This window comes from Amphiprion ocellaris, chromosome 9 (assembly GCF_022539595.1).
Source record: "Amphiprion ocellaris isolate individual 3 ecotype Okinawa chromosome 9, ASM2253959v1, whole genome shotgun sequence".
In the NCBI taxonomy this organism is placed as follows: Eukaryota; Metazoa; Chordata; class Actinopteri; family Pomacentridae; genus Amphiprion; species Amphiprion ocellaris.
In genome coordinates, this window is record NC_072774.1 from 7,357,727 (window position 1) to 7,375,747 (window position 18,021).

Consider the following 18,021-nt stretch of genomic DNA (forward strand, 5'->3'; position numbering starts at 1 on the left):
GGTGTTTGTGGTTCAGCTGTGAAACTCTGAGCCTCAGGATGGACCTGGAGCAAACCTGTGCAGCTTTGCACTCAGAAAATGAACAACTCAAGCAGGAAAATGATCAGCTGAAGTCATTGCTGAGTGTAATGAAGGAGAACATGGACCTGAGAGCCAGAATACAGAGTTTCAATAGGGATGTATTGGAGGACATAACAGGTATTGTGCTTTTCGTTGCCACTAGATGGCAGCAATGGTTAATTTTTAACATGTCAGTGTGTCCGGAAAGAACCACAACTGGGTATAAAACAAAACCACTTGTTTATCCTAATGAGTTGAGGAGTTATAAATCAGAATTTCTTTGGCCTAGTCATATAATTTCATTGTTACATACTGTAAAGTGTAAGCATATACAAATATAATTTTGCACTGTTAAACATTAAACTTCTTAATGGATGTAACTTTAATTGTACTTCCACATGTTCCACTTGAACTGATTGCCTATCATCGTGGTTACCAAGAAAATTACATTCTGTTTACCACTAAACATACTCTTAATTTTAGTATTAAAGAGTTTTCAAAACCAAGACTATGAAGAGCCTCATGCAAACCAGCACCTTCAGCAACTAATAGTCAAATACAATGTCCAATTAAACTTTAAAATGTCTCGAAAATATTAATTAAAATATAATACGCTATCCTGAAGTGCTGTGAGATGAAAACAGAAAATTCAACAAAAACCAGGTGAAAGTTTTAAAGTTGTTTTTTTTTTTTTTTTTTGTCAGAGGGCAGCACATTCAACAAATAATAAAATCAAGTATAATGTCTAATCCAATGAGGACTTAGGAGTAACTTTAATATATCAAATCACAATAAAATACAATATATCAACCTGAAGTCCAAATGAATAAAGACGTACAGATGATTTAGATACAGTTGGGTAGAAGAACCCATTCCAGACCCTTGAGGCCCTTTATGATAAAGGTTCAGATTTTCAGTCAGGACTTGGGAATGGATGCAATTTATTAGTAAATCTAGAATATATATATAAAAAAGACACTTTTAGTATTTTATTGGTAAATCTGTAATAAAGAAATAGGAGGTTTTCTGCATTTTAATTGTGTATGTATAATAAAAAAAATATATTTTCTGTATTTTAAAGGTAAATTTTTATTTTTAAAAAATAAAAATATATTTTAATTGTGTATTTATGGTAAAAAAAAAAAATGCTAATACTAAAATAAATGCTGGACATTTTCCAGAAATACAAAGATCTATGGTAGAAAAAAAAATATTTTCTGCATTTCATTGATAAATCTGTAATTTTCTTTGTATTAATGTTAAATCTACATTTAAAAACAAATAATTTTTTATACTTTAATGGTGCATATCTATAGAAAATAGGTAAGATTCTGTTATTTAATTGTATGTGTACAGTATAAAAACTGCAAATGTAATAAGAAAAAACCCAATAAAAGCTAATTTCCGAGACTTTGTCCTGTGACTAAAATATTGTAATTTTCTGTAACCTAATAGTTCAGTTACTCTAAGAAAACGCATTTTTGTCAATATTTTTCATAAAACAACTGAAACAACTTTTTTTCAATAATATTCCTATAGTGATAACTCTGAATGAAAAATTCAAACAAAATACTCAACCAAAACATATAAATACACAGATATTATATAGAATGTCTGGTCTGTGTGTGTTCTAAGCACCTGCTCTGCTTGTCATTAATAACGTTTGTCTTTACCTGTTTGCTCAGCCTCAGAACTGAAGACAGTCACTGAGGGGCACAACACCTTTGATGAAAGACAGTTCAGAAACGAAATGCAGCAAACAAAAGCCAAGCAAGGACAGCGAACCTCGTCTCCCATCGACTTCAAGTCTCTCATCCAATGCTCCATGAACACAGACGCTAATGTGGAAGCGGAGCCTCAGAGCAGTCAGACTGAGTTTCCTCCTGACACCAAAGGTGACTGTAACCAGACATGTAAGCATGTTAGAGCAGCGTTTTTAGTAGTTTTATGCTTAAATTCTGGTAATTCTATCCCAGGTCCAGATAGGTTGTTTGGAGAAATTTCCTACCAGCTGGACAGGAGGATTCTGGCCTTTGTTTTCCAGGGCCAGAAGAGGTTCTATGGTTTCACAGTGCTCAACATAGCAGATAAGGTCGTCGAGGTAAGAAATCTCTCAGGCTTCTATTCCTTTATTACCACGCTGGCTTCCCTTTTGATGTGGCAGTGCTCAGATAAGAGCTCATCTCATTCAGAAGCTGTAAAATTCCCTTTAAAAGACATAAAACAAAGTCTGCAACCTTCTTTTTTCTGTTGCAGGTCAGCACACACCCGCTGACAGGGAAGGTGGATGAAGGCTATCGACTTTTCCTTGCCCAGAGGTTTGCAGGGCTCATGGACAGGCTGAGCCAGCTCGGGTACAAAGCGGCACTTCACCCTGCTTTCACCGAATTCATCATCAACACCTACGGCATCCTGAAGAAGAAGCCTGAGGAAAACAGCGCGCAGGAACTGGATTACAATAATCCAGACTTTCTGAAGAAGCAGATACTGACATCTGCGCCCAGAAAACTTCAGAAGGACCTGCTGCTTGTGCTCACTTGCCTCCACAGCATGGCGGAGAAGGATGGAAAGCCTCTCCTTCTGTGGTAGAAAACACCAAATAAATTACATACTTGCTTATTCATTTGCACTTTTCATTTATCAAACTGGAAAACCTGCTTATTTTAAGCCACAAAAGCATAATTTATTCAGGTTTTTTAAAAACAGTTTCTAACAAAAATGTATTTAGTCATAGACTGGAGCATCTGCTAAGCATAAAGGATGCACTGTATTACTCATGAGATACTTCATGAGTGAGTTTGTCATGGATCTAACCTGATAATCAGTTAGAAATGAAAAATGTATGCAGTAATGTAGAGGTTCTGACCTTTATTTGGGGGAAAAAAATGCTCATTATTTGACAAGTTATGGTTGGATGAGGTCATTTCTCACATTAAAGAGGCACAACTTCCTTGTTTTAGCAAATCAATGTAGGCTAAATAGTCTTTTTTGATGGCTCACTTTCATCATTCACTTACTCAGACAAGACAGCCATTTGAAGTACACACATATTCAGTAAAATAAGCTTTATGTTAGTCACAGCTGATTAAAACCTTCAGTGGTTGCTAAAGTTATGTTCTTTACTGCTGATTAAGCTCTTAAGATGATTACAGTTTAAATTCCAATAGATTAGATAAGTACACATGAGACTCTTATGTCAAAAGCGTCCTTGTTCTGCTCAGGACTCCCTCCTACGTCACATTTTTGTTTCTGTCTTTTGTGCTGCAGCTTCTGGCTCAGTCTTGCATTGTTCAGCTGTTTTTTGTCACTTGTTTCAGGAGCTCTACAAAGTAGGTTTCATCTTGGCTTTAATCAAATCCACCAAGCCTAAATCATGCACACTTTAACTAACAAACACATGTATAGATTCTTTATTTACATGTAAAAACATTCATTTTTGTACAGGCTAGACAGAGTAAACATTTTCTGGTTGGTCAGAGTTGCTTGCTTGTACGTAGTTGAATGAGGAGCAACAATAGAAGAACAGTTCTGGATGTAACTCTGGTTCTATGTAAGCAGCTCCATTGGTTGTGTGGGGTACCAGACTTTAGTTTACAAAAGCTGTGGCCCCCTTAACTCCGTCCCTGCATCGACAAACATGTTTTGAGGACAGAGCTGTAATGTCAGGGGTTGTTATGGGCCTTTCAGTTGTTTCAGTATTTCTAATATTACAATATTCTTCCAGATGGATAAGAATTAAGTTTGTGCTCCACATGCGGCAGTTTGATCCACAGTAGCGCAGTCATGAAGTCTGGGAGTTCCAGGCCCTGGATGTTAAATGAAAAGCCCCACATCTAGTGAAGTTTTTTTTTTTACAAATGTAAAAATGATTATTTTTAGATCACATTTGTTGCCCTTAACTGCATTTAGATTGTGACCTCAGTAGTGAAAAAATTAACCATCAAAATATGACACATTTCATTGCCTTATTGCAAGTTTATGAGGATAAGCTGTTTAATAATAGGCTAAGGATAGATTTATTTCTTTTTCGCCAGCAACACAGATAGCAGATTCGCTCTGATTATTGTAGTGTTTCATTTGGGGTATTGCAGTGTGGAACATTTTCTCCTCACCAACACCTGTATCTCTTCTCCCACACTATTTAAACCCAAATTAGTATTAAATAAAATTCATGGAAGTAATCATTTCTAAAGTACACCGGCTCTGAATTTGTATAATTCCAAGCAACACGGTTTGAGAACTACCCTGCAGTAGTGAAATGAATATTGTGAATTAAGCATACTTTTCCTAGAACACAGTGTCTTGCATTTTATTCAATCTACTCTGAAATGGTGCTGAAATGGTGCAATTATCGTTAGGGTTTAAAGATTTGGGGGCTGCAATAAACCTAAATGAGTCCTAACAACACCTGTTCCTGCATCCCCCCCTGAAATGTCCACCAATGCTCCCATTGCAGACTTTCATTTTTAATTCTGACCACAAATATAGTAATTTTAATGTGGAATATGGGAACAGAAATAAAGTGGGATTACCTAACTTTGCTGAGAGTGCGGTGAACTTTATACTGTACAATCAGCCTTTATTATTGTCACAGTGGGGAAATTCAAATTGTTACAGGAGCAAACGTGATATGCAAACATTTAAGAAATATCAATAGAAAATTTTTTTAAAAATAATAAAAGATACAGACTAGTACTCGTTCAGATTGTTAAAATTCCTCTGGATGTTAAAAACAACAATATTGTACATATCAATGACATTGCACTGATTCTTTCCTGAGTAAGAATACTGTTAGAAATATTAATACTACACAGATTTGCAGTATTACATACTACATTTTAAGTAGAAAAATACTGATATTGCACAGATTCTTGTATATGTAGAAAAACTAGTATTGCACAGAGTTTTAAAATGTGCAAAATGTTCCTAATGCACAGGTTGGAATGTGTTCCTATAGCAACAAAATGGTGTATAACAATTTTATGAGTAGTGCTGGTTATAGAGTCTGAAATAAAATATAAATTTTACACTGGGATAACTTGAAAGTCCTGCAATTATCAGGTTGAAATCTAAATATGTGTGGGCTCCTCTGCTCCACAGTGGACTTTACTGTATTGTCAAGCAGAAGCCTCTCTTGATATAGCAGTTAATATTTAATTTATTGGCAAAAAATATAGAAATTCTGCAAAAAAAATATGTTTTAATCAATATAACATATACAAACATGGAGCTTTAACACTGTTTAATGAGCTGAGGAAATTAATGAAACTCTTTGATACAGGCTGCAGGTGAGATCACGTGTCAGCCTGTTCCCGGACTCCATGACAACGGCACAAGGGGCGTGGCTTATTAACGCCACGAGCCACTGAGAGCAAGGAGGGTTTATGTTCAAACGGACTTTACTGGGCTGCTTTTCTGCTTTCAAACTGCCTGTTTCCATTTTAGAATGAACATAAACTAATAAATAAATGTAAAAAATATCAGCACATTAACCGGCCGTTCGTTGTTTGGGCTCAGGAGGCGGACTGCCCCAGTTTTAAGGTAAGACCATCTGGGCTCCTTCTTTCATGTTAGCTGAGTGTTTTAAGCTAGCTGCGCGACATGACAGGTGACAGCTTCCATTTGGGATAATTAAAATGTGCTAAATACAGACTGTGTGAAGCGTGTGTTGAGTGTGGCACTTCAGTGGCCACATGTTGAAATAACACGCCGACGTTTTTCGGTCGTACACGTCAACGAAAATGTGATTTCGAAAGTGTTGACAAGTGCTAGCATACCTGCAAACGGCCGTTAGTGAGATTTACCTCCAATAGGTTTACCTGTAGGAGTGTAAACAGAGAGCTCACATCACTTTACTGTAATAAGTACTGATGGGCTTTTTAAAATGAGGTCTCTGTATGTATAAAGGAGGTTTAAACTTCCTGATTGTACTTGAAGAAGGCACAAAAACCGAAAATCAGCAATGGGAGCATCTATGTACACATTAGGACACACTTGATGTTCAATCCAGCCTAAAAATCTTTGAATTTTAACCTGATAATTGCACCGTTTTCGAGTTACTTAAGTGTAAAATTTATCTGAAATGTAGGGCACTGTGTTCTAGATAAAGTAAGCTAATTTCACACATATTACATTAACTAGACCACTACTTCTCAAACTGTGTCGCTTCAAATTTAGTGCTATTTATGATGATTTCCAGAGTTGTCCTCAAACATAAAGGTGTGCCTTGGAAATAATCAATTTTATTTAATAGTAATTTAAGTGAGGGACTCAAGAGATGCAGGTCCTGGTGCCCTAAATACCCTGAATAAATAATAATCAGAGCTAATCTGCTGCCTATGCAGCTGGCAAAAAATAATCTGTCCATAGCTTAATGATTCAATATTCAGTTACAGCAGATTGTAATAAGACAATAAAATGTGTTTTAATTGTTACTCCACTTCCTTTTTGTTAGTTAATTTAAAGATTAGAGATTTTATGTTTTATGTGTATTTATGGGTGAGCGTCCATTAGGGCTGAAACTAGCCATTATTTTTTATTATTGTCCATTAATGTGTTGATGATTCCAGATCAATTGACTCGTTGTTTGGTCTAAAAATTGAAGAAAAAAAAGAAAAATGCTGATCAGCATTACATTTTCAACTGTCTTGTTTTGTCCACAACCTAAAAAATATTCATTTTTTTGTTCACAGAGGAGTAACGAAATGAGGAAATATTCACATTTAAGATGCTGGAATGCGATTAATCGGTTATCAAAATAGCTGACAACAAATTCATCTGTTGACAATAATTGATTAATCGTTGCAGCTCTAGTGCACAGTAATACCACTGCTGCAGACGCAAATGGAAAAGTCTAGTATTAAAACAACTGATGTAACAGAAAAATATATTGACTTTAGGTAAACAAACCACACTATGACAAACACCAAAATAGTATCCCAGTATTTTTGATGTATTTGGCTATATCATAATGTTTAACTCGTGATCAGAATGACGGGTGAATATATCCACGGCTATTTTTTATTCTTACTTAAACAGCTATAATAATAATCATAGATACAACAATACAGACACATGCAAAAGGGGAACAAATTGGTGCATAAATATTCACCACAATGCAGACACTGAAGTGTTTCGCTGTTGAAATTTTTCTGAAGGACCTCCAGACCTTCCATTCAATGTGTCACACCCAGTGTTCAAACAAAACCTGTCCCCATTAGTAGGAGTGTTAAAGGACAGCTCCATAGTAATACAGAATTTACTGTATGATCAGAATTCTTACTGTAAAGTGTACAACAGAGTAGCATAGTTTATCTGTAGTTTGTTCACCAGACGACAAGCAACAAAAACAGCTTCCTGCCTGTCATTGCTTGCTTTATGGAGTGTCCAGATTGAAGTCATGCCATTGTATCAGATGTTGTGCATGTATTAAATCTGAGTTATCAGTTTCAAACAAAAATGTGGCAGCAGAAGATTAGATAAATGTTTGTAGTGTGTTTTGCTTTTGACACATCCATTGACTTTAGAATGTATTTTTAGTCTATAAATACACACAGAGGTGTGGTGTCCAGGCAGACTTTTCATTGCAGCCTCATTTTGTCAGTGGTTAACCAACGCTGTGCAGATGGATACAGCTGGATTAAAGGCTGTTTACACCATGTTTTTCTCTTTAAAAATGATCATAATACATTGCATAAGCATGCAGTAAGCCGGTCTGATGTTCCCTGTGAACTTGACTGTACTGAATTCATGCCCCTACAGCTGTCTGCTGCTTCATGTTTTCCACCACTGCATGTACGAACATGAGCTCAAAAGACAGTTGTTCCTCAGAGCCTGCAGTGTAAATGTTGACATGGGCTGCGATGACAGAGCCATTTCATAACATTTTAATTTCTTTCTCTTGTTCTAGTGTCCAGTGGAGCCCATGAAGGAGAGACTTTGCAGAGGAATGAGGCCAGAACGAGAAATCTCTCGATGTTGTTCGTCCTGATTATTGTTTAGAGACGCTGCAGAGGCATGGCCCTGCAGGCATCCCCCTTTCCTAATGGGTTTGTTGCAGGTGTCCACACTGTGGGATGGGCATTCATCCTGCCTTGTTTCTGGTTTCTGGATCGCCTCATTGCTGTGTGCAAGTCCACCACCTTGGAGCGAACCCAGAGACTGGAGCAGGAGTGCTACCTGCACCCGCTCAAGGTCTTCTTCGGCTCCATTGTCTTCTTCATTCTTTTTCTCGCTACGGCCCCTTTGGCTTTCCTCGGCTTTCTGCTCTGGGCACCGCTTCAGGCTTGCCGCCGGCCATTTTACTACCACAGAGAGACGCCGTCCCCACCAGAGAAGGAGATCCACAGAGGCTTTGAGCTGGTAGGAAAGGCATCGTTCAGCTTCGCTACAGCTAACCTGTGTCTGCTGCCCGACAGCTTGGCTCGCTTTAACAACCTGGGCCACACTCAGCTCAGGGCGTCCGCCATCGGCCAGCGCATTGTGCAGGGTGTGTGTCGACCACATATCCGCATCTTTGTCGACTCCCCCAGCAGCTGCGGTACTCTCAGCCCCTCCAACAGCATCCTCCCCACAGTTAACACGGCGACATACGGGGCTACAGACAGGCAGCCACAACCCCCCGTAAGTCACCATCCTGACTCAGCTGTTCCCATCTCAAAGTCCAGTAGTGATGTAGTTTGTGTGCCCTGTGATGACACAGAAGAAACATCAGCTGAGTCATCTCCTCCGCTCCTCAATTCTAACCAGAACTCTAACCAGCAGGGCCGATCGGGTCACCGGAGTGCCCCCCGAGCTTTGCTCTCTCAGGGTCTCCGCCAGCAGGACGACGTGCCCTGGGAGGTGTCGTCTCTGTTTCCGGCCGACATCGACATACTGTGCCTAGAAGAGGTGTTTGATAAGAGGGCAGCGCGGAAGCTCACTGATGTGCTAAAACCCGTGTTTGGACACATTCTGTATGATATTGGTGTGTATGCCTGCCAGCCGCCGTGCAGATGCTCCTCTTTTAAATTCTTCAACAGTGGCCTCTTCCTCGCCAGTCGATTCCCTGTACTCGAAGCCCAGTACCACTGCTTTCCCAACAGCCGTGGGGAAGATGCGCTGGCTGCCAAGGGCCTCCTCTCTGCTAAGGTGATTTACTTAAACTAAAATGTATGTACTGACAGTGGAAAGTTCACCCTTCAATGTGAGCTCAAGGCTTATGAGCAGAATTTGGACATAAAAATTAGCTCAAGTGTGTCTGAGGATCTTAGAAGAATTCAGCTCAATTAGCTGAAGTGATTTTGATGAAATATTGCGATTTTAAGCATAGATTTAGTTTGTTTCTGAGAAAGTTATGTCATACATGATTAGTTCAAGGACCTTCAGAAAGTTGATAGTCTGCCAATTCTTTCGGTTGTCATAGTTTTCTGCTCTGATAAATCATTTTAGAATTATAACATGGCTTTTAAACTTAATCCTAATTGTGTTCAGAGGGTTAAGCAGTCAGCTGAGTTGTGTTGCAGAATTCATATTTAATATAATAAATGATTGTGCTTGAAATTCTCAGGTGCTAATCGGACAGAATCAGAAAGGGAAGCGCGTGGTTGGCTATTTTAACTGCACACATCTTCACGCTCCAGAAGGCAAGTCACAGGGATATATTTACTCAGATAATCTCAACATTCTCAAGATAAGTCAGGGCTATGACAGCTATTCTGTGGTCCCTCATCAGGGGAAGGAGAAATTCGCTGCGAGCAGCTGAACATGGTAACCAAGTGGATCTGCGATTTTCAAGCTGCCAACTCGCTGCCTGACGAGGACGTCGTTTTTGATGTGCTCTGTGGCGATTTCAACTTTGACAACTGCTCACCTGGTGTGTCTTTGTCTCATACGGTTTGTTCTTATTTTGTGTTTTTCCAAAAAGCATCTTTTCCTACATGTTTTTCTGTTTATCTAGACGACACTCTGGAACAAAATCACTGCCTGTTTGAGGAATATAGGGATCCTTGCAGGGCAGGACCTGGAAAGGAGAAGCCTTGGGTCATCGGTTGGTACTATTTAAACCCAGTAAACTGGATTAAATACTTCATACTTACAATATATGGCAAATGTTGTCAGGTCATGTGGTATGACTGTGGTTTTCTTCTACAGGTACTTTACTGGAGCAGCCTACATTGTATGAAGATGACATAAACACTCCAGAAAATCTACAAAGGTACTTTTAGCTTTGCTGTCCTTTCAGAGATTACTCTTTTCATTTGACCTGACAGCATCTAAAAGTGTTAGATTTTCTTGTCTGAATGGGCACCCTGCTCACTTTTCTGTAGAAGTCACAAAGGCAAACAGAAGCGATGTACTTGAAGTTGTGTAAAGTGAAGGATTTTTCCTTATTTCTGCACCAAAATTGATCAAAAAAGAGAGCAAAAGACAGTTTTCTGCCACAATCGCTTAGCATCTTTCTCTATCACTTTGTTCTACGAGTTCACATCTCTTACAAACTGAATTTCCATAAAAATAACACTGTACAGCGATGCAACCAAAGTCTGTTAGAGATTAATGAGACTTAGCAAGAAGCAATCAAATCTAGGTCTTGACAATATTCTAACAAGAGCTGACATTTTGTTTGTTGCTTCCATGTTTGTTGGAGTTTTTCCTCTGAGTTTATTTATTACCTGCAGCATCAGACAGCAGCAGGATCCATATGAGCATCTCCAGTCAGAGAGCACTGTACAGTAACTTCTTTAATTACTTATAATTATCAAATATCCCAACTCAGAAATGAGAACTTTCAGTGTATTAGCTGCAGTTAATCATTTGTTAATTGCAGCCATCCTAATCCCTGGGATATTATCAATTTTCTGTTGGTAAAGTAATAGTTTGGTTACGTTTCAGTGTTCAGCTAATCATAAATTAGAGTTATAAGTTATATTTGGACAGTCTGATAGGCCTGCTTGTACAGTCTCACATGACTGTTGTCTGAATGACAGAATTCATCATTCAATCATTTTAACAAACCGATGAAGCAGCAAAGTGTTCCCGTGTTAGAAAAAGGCTTCAAATGACGAGAACATAATTCTTGTATTCGCTAAAATAATAAGACAGCCTGAACTGTCTTTTGTGTGTGTTTTGTAGGACTTTGGAAAGCGATGAGCTGAGACAACAGTACATCTGTCCTCCTGTTCCTGCAATGGGAACCCCGTTGGTTTACCCCGAGGCTGGCCAGCCGTGGATTGGACGTCGGATCGACTACATCCTCTACCGTGAAAACTCCATTTCAAAGCGCTGCCGAACAGTACGTGTCATTTAGAAATGTTTTTACTTTCCTCTAGTCAGTCTATCCATCTCTTTTTCTCAATTGCTCCTGTGTTTTTGAACCTTAAAGTTACTATTAGGTTGCCAAATATACAAATGATTTATGAAACCTTTGCAAATAAAGACAGTTTTTATAGTAAACCTCCACAAACTCTCCTTGTTTCCATCCAGGAAGTTGAAGAGGTGACCTTTATAACCCAGCTGGCTGGCCTCACGGACCATATTCCTGTGGGCTTGAGACTTAATGTCACTATGGACTCTGACTCTGCTGATGAATGAGAAGTAATTCAAACAAAAACACAGCTTTTCCTCCATACAAGCATGTTTGGATTACATGCTTGAATTTGTAATTTCAGTGAATATGTACTGACCAATGAGCTTGTACCTCAGGTGGAATTTATATGAATTTATTGACGTTTTATAATATGTACAATTTTAACATTTTAATCTGTGCAAGCCAGTTGGATTGATTTTGTAAAACTGTATATTTTTAGTATTTTTCACCCTGAAAATTTTCCTACAGAAATAAATGCAAGGAATGAATATATAGTGTATTTTGCCTTTAATTTGCCATCGATTATGATTATTTGACTTTACCTATCTGACACAGTGAGGAGAGGAACAATTTGCAAAGCATGATGATAAAGAGATGCACTGAATGTTTGAAATAGATGGATATATTTTATCCTTAGCAGATAATTTAATGTGTTAGTGGAAAGCATTTGGATGCATTTATTCAAGTACTGTTTTAAAGTACAGTTTTCATTTGCTTGACCTGAATAATTTTTTGCTGATTTGTCCTTCTACTTCACTTCCATTCAGAAGCAAATTTTGTACTTTTACTCCATAACCTTTATTTGGGAACTGAATTTATGACAAACTTTGCAGATCCAGGTAAATATTACAGAGTATAATCAACAAATAAATTGTAATATATGATTGTAGGTAAATTTAGTTTTGATTTTCCTTAAATTCTTGTTTTCAGTTTAATTTCAGTCAGTTTCTACAGTGGGTTTGCTCATTTCAGTTTAGTTTTAACTGTTTAAAAATGTTTCGCTTTTATTTTTTATTCATTTCAGTGTTAGTTTAGACTGCCTTTTTGAATTATACATGGGGAGTACTTCATCGGGGGCAAGATTTAAGAAGTTCAGAAAAGGTATTACTGCACAAACTCAACACTTAGTGAAGGCAAATGACTCAAAGTCATGTCGACATCTCAGTCTCAGAAAACATATATAGCACACTGGTGTTGACAATTTTGACCAAACTGACTTAAGAAGACATTTTCTGCATACTTTTATTTTTGTAAACTCACAATATTGATTTAGCAATATTTTTTTACAAATCTAGTTTTTAGTGCATTTAGTTAATTTCAGGTAACATTAAAAGTTATTTCACACCTAGCTTTATTTTTTAGTTTAAATTAATTACCTTGTTCTGCCGCATATACAATAACTAAAAAAGGTCCCTTGGCAGCTGCAGCATTTTTGTGATAATTATATAATATACAAGAATGACTGCATCTGACTTATCGACTGGCTTTCTGAGGTGTTTCAGTAGAAGGCAAAAGAACTTTTTTTTGGCTTGTGGAAAACATTTCACTTCACTTCCAAGAGACTTCTTCATTTTTAACTGACTGAGTTTCATGCAAATACTTTCAGCCCTAAAATACATGACTCACTTCCTGATATCAACCCAAGACTGACGTGACTTAAAGTGTGAATGGTTGCAAAACTGTCTGCGGAGGGATGTTAGGTCTGCAATAAGTGTGTGATTAGTGGTGTCTTAAACCACCTCTTCTGCTGAGAGATTACTGTTCCAGTTTCATGTAGATGGCTCATGTCATTCCTCTCCACCATTTGGACATTTCTGCCCTCAAAGTAGTGTCTCTTTTCCTTTAGATGCAGATGGACTACTGAGTCTAGTCCATAGGAGCTGCTCAAGAGTTGCTCAACTTGTGTTTGGCTGTTTTATTCTCAGGACGAAACATGTTTTTGTGTTGCCGTTTTATGTCGTGTGTGGGTAAAATTCTTCTAAGATCCTCAGACACACCGGCCAGATAAGGCGTGATGATGTTGTTCTACCGGTTCTTCTTTTCTTCTCTGTTGACAATGTGCTGTTTTTTCCACTTCTTCTTGCTGACATTCAGTTGGACTAGCCAAAGGTTTTAAGTGCTTTCTAAGATAAGTCCTTTATTTCTCCCCACGCCAGGGGAAATTCGCATTGTTACAAGTGTGTGTTCCTCTTTTCTCAAAATCAGAATCACATACAGGGAATTCAACGTGTGATTTGGTACTTTACAGTAAATGCTGACAAGTAGAGAATTTTTAAAGGAGTACAAAAAGATTTAAAGAGAAAGCAAGTGTTGCAAGTCTATAGGAAATAAATAAACAGCAAGAGAAGCAAATTCAAGGTATATAAAATAATAAAGAAAAGCAATAAAAATATTTACAGTGTGCAATTCTCTCTGTCTTAGCAGAGAAATTCTCAGTTCAAAGCTGTAAAGTTCTTAAACCCCCCCAGCTTGGGTTTCAATGGGTTTTGGGATCAAACAGCAGGTATTAGTCTTTGTGTGGAGAGTTTTTTAAAAAAGGCAGTTTTAGAATGAAATACCGGCTTTGTGTCGCAGATTTAAACCAAATCACCAGTTAAGCCGAAGTCATAATCACAGGGCAGTTTCTAATCCTGCTTTTTGAAATCCACTGTACTGTATTATGATTTACAAAACCAGCAGAGCTCTGGGGGCAATGTCATCTTTATTTGATAGAGGGCGCCCCTCATTTAGTTAAAGCGCAGCTCTGACACCAACGAAGCCTCACTGCCCAATCAAAAGCCAAGGACAGAAAGCACTTCCTGTTTTTAGCCCTCATTAGACTCGTGGTTAGCGCTAGCTGCTGTTAATGCGAGTTAAAATAATGAATGTTCTCTGTCGTTCAAGGAAACTGTTGTCGTCGGTGGTTAGAAGTAACGTTTTAGTAGAACAAACACAAGTTTTGGGGAGTTGGCTCTCTAAAGCTCGGTGCTACAGACTGTGTCAAAATCTGCCTCAACATTTTGCAGCTAGTTTAGCTTCATGTCAGCACAGGCATCACGGAGCGTCCTTCAGTTGTCATTTTCACACAAAAAGATGTTATTCAGAGAGAAATGAAGACAGAAATTCAGCGAGCACTGGCGTGTTTGAAGAGGAATCACACGAAATTAATGATACCAGTTTCCTCAGTCAGAGTGAGTAGCTTACTGTATTTCCTATAACACACTTGAGTAAGTTTTCAAGCAGAAATTGTGAAGTTTCTGTAGTTTTAGACTCCCAGAAGTGTTGACTTGTTCCTGTTCTTCACTGGTGGTGGAGCAAATTTTTACATCTGAATGCCCTCAACCAGTAAATGCATGTGTAATATTTTTAGTAAGCTTCAAATAGACTCCTGCACACTGTATAACTTGCATTGTGATGTGTTTTTATCATTATTTTCCCAATTCATTGATTTATTAATTGATTATTGACAGTTAGTTTATACACCACCTTTTGAGTGGTCATTTAAAAAAAATAAATATTTCCAACTCTTAACAGCTACACAGTAGGAATCACTGCTCCATGTGTACACACGTCTTTTCATATTATTTATTTATTAGGCCTTTGGGATTTACATGTCATTTTTAAAATAATGGTACGTCTTTAAATGTTTTAAAATGTCTCGTGGTCAGAGAAAATTACCAGTTTGAAGACGTTACTTTGAGTTCTAGGTATTCTTTAGGGCTAAAACCTATTTTCATTGGCAAGTAAATTGCTGATTATTTTCCAATCCACTGATTTATTGATTGATAATAGAATGTTTTATAGATTTACGATTGTTGAATATGAATTTGCTGCCACTTGAAAAACAATGATATTCCCCTTGTACTATAGGAAGGCATAAATCCTAAAACATAATTTTACTTTAATGACCATTTTCAACAACATACAGAAAGTTAGAAAACACTCATAAATGTTCCAGTTTTGTTTGTTTTTTTTCATTAAATGCATACAATACTATAATATGAATACTTAAAACTTCCCAAAAAGTATATACATCTCTCAAATTTCATATTAACAACGAAAAATGTGCACATCTGAGAAGCTGCAACCAGCAAATATCTGATATTTTTTCTCGAAATTATTCACGTAATTAATATATTATCAAAATGTTCGCTGATGATTTGACTAATCGATCAAATACTTCTACAAATCGGGATTGCTTTTGATTGATAAACCAAACAATATTGTGAGTAATAAAAGAATAATGAGACTAATTCAGAAGAATGATAGTAGGTAAACATTTTCAGTCTTATCAGCTTGCTTTAATGATTGCACATAATATATTGTGTTTCAGCAAAGTAGCATTTCAAGCTGCATGCAGTATCACCTCATACTGCTGAGATTCATCTACTGTTTGAATATTGTCAGACTGAATCCTTCTTTCTGTCCAGGTCCCTTAGAGACTTTCAGTCTCGATGTGTTGGTGTCTCTGCTGCGTCAGGAAAATGCTGTGGACCTCTGTGTCATTAAAATACCAGAACATATCAAATACGCCGAATACTTTATTGTCGTCAGCGGTGTGTCACCAAGACACCTCCGCGCTATGGCACTTTATGCCATCAAAGTGGTAACTGGCCTTCATTTACTCTTTATTAATTGTTGATATGTGCACCTGGTATTTGTTTTTGAAACTTACACAGTCGTTGCTTTTCCTCCAGTACAAGTATCTGAAGAAAGATGGGGATCCAAATGTGAAGATCGAAGGGAAAGATGCAGAGGACTGGATGTGTATTGACTTTGGTGGGTAAATGTTTGAGATCACATCTTCAAGAATCCAATTTATGCTGCTTTAAGTAAACTGTTTTTGTTGTTTGGTTACTAGTGTCTATTTTTCTTTTCTTTTTTTTTTTTTTTTTAGGTAACATGGTTGTTCACTTCATGATGCCGGAGACGAGAGAAGTGTACGAACTGGAGAAACTCTGGACTTTGCGCGGCTATGACGAGCAGCTGAGGAGCATGCCTGATGAGACGCTACCGGAAGACTTCATGTTTGATGTTGAAACCACAAAGTAACAACACAAGACTGATCATCTAAGCTGCGCCCAAACTCAAATGTCCCATTTTATACTCCTTCTTAACCACCTAATGAAAGTCTCACATGCCTCCAGCATCCAGATTTCAAGTTTCAGCGCACTCAAAAGTTGCTAAAAGTTTCAAAATACTCCACAGATTGTTAATTTTACCATGGCTATTGTACACCTGGCTTAAACCCTGTTTCAGAGTCTGTAGCTTTAAGTCTGACCGAGCCACTGTTGCCCACATCTCTTGTAGGGAAAAGGCTACAGACACATTTCTTTCTGGTATACGGAGTCTTCCCAGCAGACTCCCACAGACTAAAAACGTACTATAATATAAACACACAGGAGTATAATCAAAGCTGAAGTGAAGAAGGATTCCGGTGGATCCCATTGTCAAATCGTGAAGTACATAAGGGCTTTTCTGCTGACTTTTCCGCACTCTTACGCACCCTTTCTGTAAGTCAACATATGTGCAGACTTTCTTAAAAGACTTATTCATAGCAAAAGTGGTGACGTATAAACATGATACTCCTTCCTTCCATAAAATGTACACAAAGCAAGCATGGATGGTGATGGACATTATTTGTAAAATATCAGTGTCTTTGTTTAAATGAGTGTGCTAAAGAAAATGTATCATATTTTGCTGGTTAAAAATACATTACTTTATTATCATTTTAGATATCTGTAATTATTATTATTTATGTTTAGTGACAAGGCTTCTATTCAGCCACATGTGTAGAATATGTATTTGGCTTTTCCAGATAAATTTGTGGTGTGTTATGTGAATTATCAAAAGTTTGGATAACTTTTGACACATTTCCTGTGTCTGTATGCACTAGAAATATAAGTATTTTGTACAAGTGCGTGTCATTTTTATTTGAATATCAACCCATGAGTTGAACTTAGTGTTTGTAATTACTCTTAACTTCTTCAGGTTGATATGACTCAGATCAAAGGTGCTGAATGGCCGAAAAGAAGTTCTGTGGATTGTTTCAGTAACCTGAATATCAATTTCAAGAACTGCATTTGAATCGTGGCACATTGTTGTCAAGAGATGAATTTTCAATGTGGCTCAAATGCAGTTTCAGAGCTATATAATTCAGTTTCAGAATATGTTCAGTTTCAATCTAATAAATTCAATTTCATATACAATTCAAAATTTGATTTTTGTTGCAATTATTCGTTATTACAAATTCAAAGTATGTGATTCAAATTCAGTTTCTGATGGCACATATATCTACCCATAGTTAACCTACAAAACCATTTTTTCCCTGCATTAGTGTCTGCTGCTGTGTTTGCAGTTGTGTCCGTTGGAGGATGTGCAGTTCCAGACTGATGATTGTTGACGTTTGAACCCACCAGCAGCATATTTGTAAGTACAATTTGAAATTGTGTTCTGTAACACCCCTTTTACTAGACGTTTTCTCTAAATATCTTTAAATGTATTCCCACAAAGTTGTAGAGTCTCATGTAATCAAAAATTTGTCAGAGTTGTCAGGAAGCACATTTCCGCAGAAAGTGGACCATTTCACTGGGCAATTTGTTGTCTGCAAAGAATACGTTTTAGGAAGACCAAAA

The 18,021-nt window shown here is 37.5% G+C and overlaps 3 protein-coding genes across 4 annotated transcripts; all 3 read left to right on the top strand.

Moving 5' to 3' along the window:
- The first annotated feature begins 38 nt into the window (after positions 1–38).
- Positions 39–2,679, top strand: LOC111572046 (speriolin-like protein). Its single transcript, XM_023275525.3, has 4 exons — positions 39–198; positions 1,746–1,955; positions 2,037–2,161; positions 2,317–2,679. Exons 1-4 carry the CDS (start codon positions 39–41, stop codon positions 2,647–2,649), a joined length of 828 nt encoding a protein of 275 aa, XP_023131293.1. The 3' UTR covers positions 2,650–2,679.
- Positions 2,680–5,410: 2,731 nt separating this feature from the next.
- On the top strand, positions 5,411–11,895 carry smpd5 (sphingomyelin phosphodiesterase 5). 2 transcript variants are annotated; one of them, XM_023275492.3, is made up of 9 exons: positions 5,411–5,601; positions 7,970–8,682; positions 8,824–9,189; positions 9,608–9,683; positions 9,773–9,913; positions 9,998–10,087; positions 10,192–10,255; positions 11,173–11,332; positions 11,524–11,895. In XM_023275492.3, the coding sequence occupies exons 2-9, from the start codon at positions 8,077–8,079 to the stop codon at positions 11,629–11,631; spliced, it is 1,611 nt and encodes a 536-aa protein (XP_023131260.2). In that variant the 5' UTR covers positions 5,411–5,601; positions 7,970–8,076; the 3' UTR covers positions 11,632–11,895. The 2 variants fall into 2 exon arrangements, with proteins under 2 accessions (XP_023131260.2, XP_023131258.2); XM_023275490.3 differs by having other exon boundaries at positions 7,970–9,189.
- A 2,300-nt stretch (positions 11,896–14,195) lies between these two features.
- malsu1 (mitochondrial assembly of ribosomal large subunit 1) lies at positions 14,196–17,602 on the top strand. The gene is made up of 4 exons (XM_023275509.3): positions 14,196–14,577; positions 15,817–15,992; positions 16,084–16,165; positions 16,284–17,602. Exons 1-4 carry the CDS (start codon positions 14,253–14,255, stop codon positions 16,436–16,438), a joined length of 738 nt encoding a protein of 245 aa, XP_023131277.2. The 5' UTR covers positions 14,196–14,252; the 3' UTR covers positions 16,439–17,602.
- The last annotated feature ends 419 nt before the right edge of the window (positions 17,603–18,021 follow it).

Coding starts and splice junctions, on each gene's coding strand:
- LOC111572046 (XM_023275525.3), top strand. CDS start 39: ATGGACCTGGAGCAAACCTGTGCAGCTTTGCACTCAGAAAATGAACAA. Junction 1,956..2,036: donor GTTTCCTCCTGACACCAAAG/GTGACTGTAACC, acceptor ATTCTATCCCAG/GTCCAGATAGGTTGTTTGGA. Junction 2,162..2,316: donor TAGCAGATAAGGTCGTCGAG/GTAAGAAATCTC, acceptor TTTCTGTTGCAG/GTCAGCACACACCCGCTGAC.
- smpd5 (XM_023275490.3), top strand. CDS start 8,077: ATGGCCCTGCAGGCATCCCCCTTTCCTAATGGGTTTGTTGCAGGTGTC. Junction 9,914..9,997: donor CTTTGACAACTGCTCACCTG/GTGTGTCTTTGT, acceptor CTGTTTATCTAG/ACGACACTCTGGAACAAAAT. Junction 11,333..11,523: donor TTTCAAAGCGCTGCCGAACA/GTACGTGTCATT, acceptor GTTTCCATCCAG/GAAGTTGAAGAGGTGACCTT.
- malsu1 (XM_023275509.3), top strand. CDS start 14,253: ATGCGAGTTAAAATAATGAATGTTCTCTGTCGTTCAAGGAAACTGTTG. Junction 15,993..16,083: donor CACTTTATGCCATCAAAGTG/GTAACTGGCCTT, acceptor CTTTTCCTCCAG/TACAAGTATCTGAAGAAAGA. Junction 16,166..16,283: donor CTGGATGTGTATTGACTTTG/GTGGGTAAATGT, acceptor TTTTTTTTTTAG/GTAACATGGTTGTTCACTTC.